Source organism: Aquila chrysaetos, chromosome 25, assembly GCF_900496995.4.
Source record: "Aquila chrysaetos chrysaetos chromosome 25, bAquChr1.4, whole genome shotgun sequence".
Taxonomy (NCBI): domain Eukaryota; kingdom Metazoa; phylum Chordata; class Aves; order Accipitriformes; family Accipitridae; genus Aquila; species Aquila chrysaetos.
In genome coordinates, this window is record NC_044028.1 from 7,536,233 (window position 1) to 7,545,439 (window position 9,207).

Below are 9,207 nucleotides of genomic sequence, written 5' to 3' on the forward strand. Positions count from 1 at the left end.
TAAAAAGAGAGAACGAGAAGAAACTGGATCACTCTGAACCGGTCGCTAAAAAATAACTCTGGATGGTTTTGCCCCTTCCCTATTACAGAAAAGAACCGTTAAAATGACTTTTAACTCCTCAATTTCATGTTAGTTCTGTGAACTTTGGCTGCAGCCACTAAGGAAAATAGGTACAACAGGCTGCTGCATGGTGGACATCAGTGATAACTTCACTCTTCACCTACTGCATACACCATCACATTTCTTCGATCCAGAAGTCCTCTGTTTTTAGTCATCTCCAGATGTTTATACATTCGTGACTCTTGTTTTTTCTTTCTCCCCCCCCCCCGCCCCGAGAAACCAGAACTTTTTCAGGTTATTTCACTTCACAGTCAGTTTTGATTCTTAGATGGAAGGGGCCTGGACAATTCACGCGCTCGTGGGGCGGAAATCAGAAATATTTAGCCTCTCTTTCTAAAGGTTTAGCTCATGCTGGCTGCTCTGCGGCTTGACAGAGCTTTTGCACGGTACAATGCAGCTGTTTAAACATTACAATGTCAGTGTGTTTGGAAGAGGGTGCTGTTGTATTAGACAAGCCTTTTGATTTTTCAGTCGTTGAAATTTCTCAGCATTTCTTACAAGCCAACAGGGCATACGATTCACAGAGGCAACTAGCTGCTTCGAAGGCTGGAGAGCAGCAGAGGTGCTAGGACCCTGGGAATTAATTGAGGATGAAAAACGGAGCACAGAGCAGATCCCGAAGGCAGAAATACCTGCTCGGATGAATGCCTTTGTGATACCAGACCTTGCCTGGGAGAAAAGTTCATCTATTAACTGCCTGGTCCCACTGCTTAGCCCCCCACACCTCCGAGCGGGAGACCGGGAAGGTACCGGAGAGGGAGGCTCCCTGCGCTCGCCCTGTCTTGCGCTGTTTTTCTGGGTAGCGTCTGCCTCTGGCTACGGCTGGAGAGGGGATATCGGGGCATACGGACCCTTTGGCCTGGCCTCAGTACCCCAGCCTTCTCATGCTCCCGTGTTTAGTCTGTATTTCATGGCTTTTTTCGGAAGGAACGCAACCGGTCAAGCCTGCGTACGATTTCTCCTTTTTCCCCAGTGACCCCGAATCGCCCCGTTTAACGCTGTGCCCGCTCCCAGCCAGCCATTCCATCAATTCCCGCGAACGCCCGGCTAAAACCGACGCCCTAAGAGGGAACGCAGGGACCGGGGCGGGGGGGGGGGGGGGGGGGGGGGGGGAGCGCCGGGCCACGTTTCCACAGCCGGAGCAACCCCCCCCACCCGTGGTCGGGAGCCCCGGCGGCCCGAACCGAACGGAGCCGAGCCAAACCCGGGCCGGTTGTCCCCGGTGCCCCCCCCCCCCCCCCCCCCGGTTACTCACCACTCGGGCTGCTCGGCCGCCCGGGGGTTGAACCTGATGTCGCTGTTGACATTGAAGAGGAGGTCGCCGTCGGCCAGCGGGGGCAGGGCGGCGCGGTAGAGCGGGTGCTGGAAGAGGGCGGCCAGCGGGGCGGCGGCGGCGGCGGCGGCGGGGGGCGGCGGGCGCGGCGCCCCGGGGGCGATCAACCGCCGCGGCCGCGCCGCCGCCGCCGCGCCCTCCCCGCCACCGCCGCCTCCTCCACCGCCTCCTCCTCCTCCTCCGCCGGCTCCGGCCGCCGCCGCCGCCCGCTCGGCCGCTTCCCGCGACTGCGAGGAGAGGTTGGAGGCCGGCTCGGCGCTGAAGTCCTGCAGGATCCGCAGCGTGTGCTTGCTGGGCCAGCGCGGGGCGGCGCGGGGCGGCGAGGCGGCGGGCGGCGGGCAGGAGCAGCCGGGCCGGCCCTCGGTCCCCCGGCGCTCCAGGCGCGGCAGCAGGTCGATCATGATGTGCATGGTGCAGGCGACGAGGAACACCATGAGGATCAGCACCCGGAACTTGCGGACCAGGAGCATTTTCATGGCCGGGGCGGCTAATAAATTACCGGGGGAGGGGGAGGGAGGGAGAAGCTTTCGCGGAAAAAGCCCGGGCGGGCGTGGGGCTTCCAGCCCCCCCCCCGGGGCTTTGGCTTGCTCCTTTCGGATCGGGAAGCGAGCGATCAAGTCAATAAAGTTATCTCCATAGGCGCCGAGAAACAAACAGGCTAAAAACAATAGGTCCTCATTTCTCAGTATCATCAAGAACTTAGGAGGGGGAGGGAAAAAAAAAAAATAAAAGGGGGGGAAAAAAAAATTTTAAAAAGGAGCACCGGACCGAGCCTTTAAAATCAATAGGAAAACAATGCCAGCGGCACTGCAATATATAGAGCCATCTGTTCACGATTTCTCTCTCTTTTTATTACAGGGATCACAACAAATAGGGAAAACTGGTTCTTGGAGAGAAACCAGCATCAGACACTAGCTCTGGTTAAATAAAATGATAATAATTAAAAAAAAAAAAAGACGGGGAGGAGGAAGGGGGAAGAATAATATTAAGAAAACCTGTACGGAAAGGCGACAGAAGAAAAAAAATCATCCACAATATTTGGCTGTGCTGGAAACGCTGACTCCCTTCCTTTGAATTTGACCAGTGATGCAGCAGAAGTGCTCTCCCGCTCGCTTTCGCTCCCTCTCTTCTCTGAGACTGTTTAAGAACATTGGCCGGAAAATAATTTTCTTAGAGCGGTTCCAGTTTCTTCATCCATCGCGTCCAGTGCTTGGGAGAGATTAATACCTTCAACTGAGATCAAGTCTGGGTGGCTGCTGTATCCGAGCTGGGCTTTTGCTTTGGCTTGGGTTGGTTTTTTTTGGCTGCAAAACTGTCTGATGGCACAACTGCAACATAAAGGTTAAATATGGCACAGAAAAAAAAGGGGGGGGGGGGGGAGGAGGAAGGATTAGAGGAAAGAAACTAATATAAATCAGTAGAGGTTCTTTTTAGCAAAGAGGTCCCGTCTTTGATCTCTGCTGGGTCTTACAGATCTGCCTTTTAGAGAGAGGAAGGAAGAGAGAAAGGGGGAGAGAAGGGAAGAGGGGGGAGAGATCTTTGGCAGGTGCAGAGTGAAAACCTCTTTCAGCTACACTGAATTCTGGAGACTGGTTGGACTAGTAGCTCTGCAGCTCCAGCTTTCAGTGGGTGTGTTAAATATTATGAGCGAGCCATGATTCCTGCCTTCCTCACGTCATAGTTAGGAGATTGGCTAAATAAACGCTACAGTGATAGTAACAGGAAAACCTCAACCAAAAGCGGGGTTTTTTTTCCCCTCCTCTCCTCCCTCCTTCCCACCCCCCTTTTCATTCTACTGCAGCTCCAACTGGGGCAAGGAGAGGGCGTCTGTTCCACAAACGTTTGCAAAAAAAAAAAAAAAAAAAAAAGAAAAAGTGGTAGCGGAGAGAGGAATCTGCGCTAATAACATTGCAAAGTATAAGCGCGATCTGTGTGCCCAGGCTGGGAGCAGCGATTCTGCTCTGTCATTGCCTGGGCTGGAGAGCGGCCGTCCGCTCCCCATCGCGCCCAGCCCCTCGCCGGAGCAAGGTCAACACGGCAAGTGTGTGCTCCGCTTCCTCCGGAGGAATAGTCTTTATTCTTAATCCGAGATCCTGTAGGCTGTGATAATCCGTGAGCGTGCTGCGGGGTAATCTGCCCTCTCTCCTGCTGCCGTTAGCTGCACGGTCGGCTCCGTGGCTGGGTGGCCTAATGGCTAATGGAGCTGGTGGTCCCGGGGCCAGCGTAGCCTCTGGAGCCCAGCGAGTGCCGTTGATGGTTGTCTGGGGTCGAGGGCGGTCTGGAGGAAAGGAAAAGCCACTCCAATGGTCTTCAGGTGATCAGGCAGGGATGCTCTGGGCTGCTGATTTTGTCGTTGGGCAGGGGGTCCCCTGGATTTTATGGTCCTTAGCAGGGCTCAAAGAGTCGTCGAGTGGGGCTGCAGTAGGAGTGAGAAAGGTAATGTGCTTCTGCCCACCCCCCCCATGCACTGTTACAGTGTCCCCATGTTTTGCATAAGGGAAGCCACTGCTTTTCCAACAGGAAAAAAAGGTTGATGAAAAAAAAGAGCTGACGGGCCCATGATCCTATGGACTGCTCCGTACCGTTAAGGAGGAGCAAGAGTTGCTGTCCTTGGGGGACCTCTTAGTACCAGGGTTCCAAGGTACAACTCACTGTAGATGCAGCACTTCGATTCCCCTGGAAGCCATTCTGTCACCCTGGCTCCTTCAAGTACAGGTGTACTTAATCACAGAAAACCATTTTGCTATGGAGCCAGAAGCAAGGCTTTCCATCTTTTTCCACTTTTTCACCAAGATCAGCTCAGCCAAGGGGCATCTGGGCAGTCGGCTATGGGGACAGTAACACCGGTTCCTTGTGTGCCCTTGCTTCCCACCAGTGCTCGATAGCAAGTCTGTACGGTTCTGCTTGGGAAATTGAGTTTGGTTCATAAGTTAACTACATCTCTATGCAGAGAGCTAAAGTTCAGCTTATTTTAGCCTAGTTTAGCAAGTTGGCATTTTAGGTCCATCAGGAAGAGCCGTGCAGTTTTGCTTCAACTGGGGAACCCAACGCTGCTGGAGGGCGATATATGTGATTGGGGTGCCGCATGAATGGCATGTGGAAGACTATCTGCCTGGTTTGGGTTTTTTTGGGGGGGGGGGTTGGTTTGGTTTTTTTTTTTTCCTGCCTGTGGCTGCAGCCTTTCTCCTGCTGACCTTCTGGTGCTGTCTTTTAGGGAAGTCAGCTGAGCTGGATTATCAATCAAGCCCAAGGAGACAAAAGGAGGCAGGTGGAAGCTAGAGCCTGTGTCTCTGGGAGTGGAGTGATGGAGGAGAGCAGCCAAAGCTAGTGCTCCAGGAGGAGGGGGGGAAGGTGAGTGCAGGGTACACTGTTCCCTGTGTATCACTTGTATTCCCTCTTCTGTGGCTTTTTAAGGGGTTCTGGGTGAGCTGCTTGTAGCACTTTATGTAAGAATAGATAATATGACATGTTATCTGCTTTAGCATGGCACAATAGGGTTTGTAGGTTACAGGTTGTAGCTACGCAGATTTTTTTTTTTTCTTAGTGTTTGACCTACTAAAGCTGAAGGCTATAGTATTAGATAGGGGGTGAGCCTTTACAGATATGATGAAGAGAAATTTGCAAATTACTTACATGAGTTCTTAAAGTTGTTTGAATACATCTATTACTTTGCAGTAACAGAACATTGTGTCAAATGTAACTCCACGTGCAAGAGTTATATAATGAAAGTGAGATTAGCTTTGAAATATAAGCAACTAGATGTAATTAATTACATGGTTTTCAAAAGGTGAAATAGTGGTATTGTGAACAAGTAACTGATTCCTTGAAACTACATTGGTTTTTTTGTTCTTATCAGTATGACCTTTGGTGCATATTCGCAATCCAGTTAAGTATGGTTTCATCTAAATTGTGTCTGCCTGTGAACTGAATCTCCCCAACTCTCTTCCATGAGCTTTTTGTTCCTTGAGCATTTCAAACATCTGAGTTTTATCTGAAGATGGGAGACTGGTGGATGTACCCTATTCCCCTCTGTAACTGACCTTTGTGGACAAGTTTTGCCAGTTCCCCCGAGATGTGAATGAAGGAAAGCTGTCTTACGTCTCTGCATTTCTTCCCTCACCTTCCATCTTTTTTGTGGGATTCGGAAGAACCGAGTCTCACTTTTGCAAGAGTATACTTAATACTTTTGGGGGGAGCTTTTCTATAGTGTAAATAGCACATCATACGCTAGTGAAGTCAAAATGTTGAAAGAGCAAGTGTCACCAGCTGGAGAATCTCCTGTGATGATCTGCAGTGGAGGTATGGCTCTATTGGCCTGCAGCTAACTGCTTGGAGGTGCCCATGAAGGGCAAAGGCCACCTCACCCCAGTTTGCTAAATGAGCAGTAACACCTGATTTTAGCAAGTCTGATTAAAAAAAAAAAAAAGAGACCCGTGGGGTCTTTCAGTGCACTGTTCTGAAGTATCCCTCATTCTCTGGTGATTTAGGATGAAGAGTGCTGGTAACCCAGGTGTGGGCAATAAAGTAGGGCAACTCCTGCTGTGATCATCCTTTGTACCTCCTGTGGGTCAGTCACTTGGGCTGGTGCCATTCTTACATGGACAAGAGGATGTCTCTCAGCTCTGGTCCCAGTCTCTTCGAAGTCTTGGGAAATATCTTACAAACTGGTTAACTGGGGCTGCCTTCAGCGTGAAGTTCTCTGTTCCTATTGACAGTCTGCAGGTATAATTTTCCTTAAATTGCCTGATATCTTTCAGGCTTCAGTCTTTCCCAGCAGGGACGAGCAGATGCTGTTACCTGAATCAGATTTTTCTTTTGTCATCTTATTCAATGCAATAAAGCAAGCTTTAAAGGAAAATAAGATCAAATAAGTCTTTGTTTTGCAACTTCAGTATCTACAAATGCCTTTACCCATTGATGTGGTCATCTGTGAAATAAGACACGCTGGCTAGTTGGCAAACACTAGCAGAGAGCGAGCTTGTGGCTTTGCTTTGGACTACGGGGCAATGTGTAATTCTCTGTTTCCCGAGTCTTTATTCCTCCATCCTGGAGACTGTTAATGAATGGCATCAGTAGTATATTACAGCCTGTCTGTGCCTCTAAGCTGTGCTGATTGGTAAAGCAAGGGAACGAAGCTAAGACACATCTAGATTTTTCCCTCTCCTTTACGGGCTCCATCTCTAGCACATCTCAACACAAGGAGGATACCAGCCTCCCTGCTTTCCCATTGATCTGTCCCCTGAATAGGTGCAAGAATGAAACCTTGCTGTTGTTTTGGAGCTACTGTGCCTTGGGTGTGAGCGAAGGGGCTCCTCCTGCCTCTCTAATCATCTGGGAACACAGAGTAAGTGACAATCTCGTGTTTGCATTCCTGTTGGTGGCCCTGCGGGGCTGGCAGGGAGCCTGGTGTTTGGGCCAGGCTGGAGATGAGAACCTGAATATCTGCTGGGTCAGGAGGGCTGAGGTGGCTTGTGGTTAGGAAACCACAGATTGTAGATGTGTGAAGCCACTAAGATAAGTCAGGAGCTGGGCTGCAGGTCAGGATAGCCTGGAAATTGGGTGGCAGGTACAAGATAAGGAGCGGGCAGGGCAGGCAAGCTCAGGGACCAGGTATAAGGGCTACCAAGGCTGGCGCAGCTTCCCAGGACGACCTCCTTGCTGACTCAGGGCAAGCGTGAGCTTTTGTGCTTGTGCTGGGATCTGGGGTGTGTGCGATGCACACCCAGTAAGGAATGGTTCCCTTTTCCTGCTGCAAGGGAAGAAATGGGGATTTGTGTCCAGCCAGCTGGATTTCGGCTCTACTTCCCTGTCTATGTACCTTGATGCCCTGGCCCCTTCGCTTTTGGCGCAAGTGCAGCGTTTGCATGCAAGTTACCTCCCCCTGGTTTCAAATGTTTGCCTTCAAGACTTGGGGTTGATGGGAAAGCAAACATTTTTGGTAACTGCTGACCGTTGTTTAACCTTTTTTTAAAACAAGCTTTTAACCACAGAACTTGTGTGTGTAGAGCCATAGAATCTTCATAATAACGCCTGACTTGGGTAGTTGAAGTTAGTTGTTTGTTATTTTACTTCCCAAGGTCTTGGGCTCAGTAAGAAAAATGTAAATATTTCTCCTTATCTAAACTGTATGCATTCATATGGAATTCCAGTACGTGGCAAATAGCTTTTCATTTCTGCTGTGTGTTGGACCAGCATTACCCCTATAATTGCTAGCATTATGTAAACAGGGAAATAATAAGTTCTTAACAGAATATTATGATATTAATAAGTTATTGCATACAGCTCATTTCAATAATTTCAATGAAATCAAGTCCCTTACATCAACTCTTTATTTTCTTTTTTGGCCATTGAATTAAAATCGCTTTCCTCTGTTTTCTTGGAAGTCTTTGAATGTTATTGGAAATTTCACATTGAATTACTACAATCACAAGCCAAGATTGCTTTGGATCTAACAGGCTTTTTAATTTGATGTTACCAATTAATACTAAGCACTTCTTTTGCATGTTCTACTTTTGCTTTTATTTAATAATACAATCAAGAACTCAGGAGTGGTTATTGTCGTATATCCTGGCATTTCTTCATTGTTTTGTGCATGAATTAATAGCTTATCTGCTGGTGAAATCTGTGTAGATGTTTGTTTTCCCCATTTTTGTCTGCTTGCCTCACTGAGCAGTGACAATGGTCAGTGTATGTGATAATGTATTCAGGTAAATAAATGAAGCATGGCTTTAGGTGAGTAAACATATCTAGCTATTATTTTCCGTTATAACAGTTTACAGCCTTCTGAAGTAAAGCCTGAATGCAGCAGGGCAAACTGTAAGTCAGGCCTGATTGCACATTTTCAATCAACGTAATATTTTTATTGTTACTTCTAATGGAAAAATGGATTTTCCTTTCTGAAAACCTCTATCTATGATGCTGGAAGTCCCGCGGGCATCACGTGCCTTGCCTGGCCCCTGCGGTGATGCTGCCTAGGGTGCTCTTTCTGGTCTCCCTCTCTTTCCTCCCTCTGAAGATTCACGTGCTGACCCAATTTATTGGTGCTTTGCCTTATAAACACAGATCACACTGGCAAGCTAATGGGTACTGCATATTAACCTCCCACACTGAAAATCACCTTTATTGCTAAGGAGTATGCTTGACACTGAACACGAGGCAATTCCATAATCTTGATTTCATAGTCAACTTCTTGTTGGTGTATGGAGGATCAGTGATAGGAGTTTGAAGGTGTGCTAATATATATTTTTTTTTAAAAAGGCAAACTAATATTGTGTTTCTTGCCTTCCAGCCCATGATTTGTTTAGCTATGTGATATTTTTTGAACAAAACTTGACCAAATCTCCTCCCCCAAATCAAACAGGCAGTGTGGCTAACCACTCCTTCCTGTAATGGTTTTGCTAAGGTTGACTGGAGGGACATTGAACTGCAAGCTTGAGCTAAATGGTGATGGAAGGAGGGACATGTCATTGCCTTCCCCTGCTACTGGCAGAGCTTGCTGGTACTGTCAAATCATCAGAGCTGGGCAAAGGGTAGCTCGCCCTGGAAGCGCATCACCAGCCTCAACTGATTTCAGAAGGCCAAAGCTTCCAGCTTCAGCCTTTTGCTTTGAGTGTTCCCATTCTTTAATTTGGGATACAATATTCTGGATGATCCAAAACCCCAGGGATTGCTTGGTAAACCTGTTGAAAGAGAACTCGTATCAAGGCAATGAAACAGAAAGCTTTTCCCTGCCTGTTTAGTACTGCTCAGCTGTT

At 48.5% G+C, this 9,207-nt stretch overlaps 1 protein-coding gene and 1 long non-coding RNA gene across 2 annotated transcripts in view; one reads left to right on the forward strand and one right to left on the reverse strand.

The window, feature by feature from the left end:
* FAM20C (FAM20C golgi associated secretory pathway kinase) overlaps positions 1-3,251 on the reverse strand; it is a 61,043-nt gene extending 57,792 nt beyond the window's left edge. The window contains exons 1-2 of the mRNA XM_030001708.2: positions 2,681-3,251; positions 1,376-2,590 (exon numbers count right to left, since the gene is read on the reverse strand). Of these exons, the coding sequence (XP_029857568.1) occupies positions 1,376-2,145 (770 nt within the window). The 5' untranslated portion in view covers positions 2,146-2,590; positions 2,681-3,251. The remainder of the gene's footprint in view (positions 1-1,375; positions 2,591-2,680) is intronic.
* Positions 3,252-3,456: 205 nt separating this feature from the next.
* On the forward strand, positions 3,457-6,305 carry LOC115335677. Its single transcript, XR_003921495.1, has 2 exons — positions 3,457-4,804; positions 5,941-6,305. It is a non-coding gene; the product is annotated as an uncharacterized LOC115335677 (long non-coding RNA).
* The last annotated feature ends 2,902 nt before the right edge of the window (positions 6,306-9,207 follow it).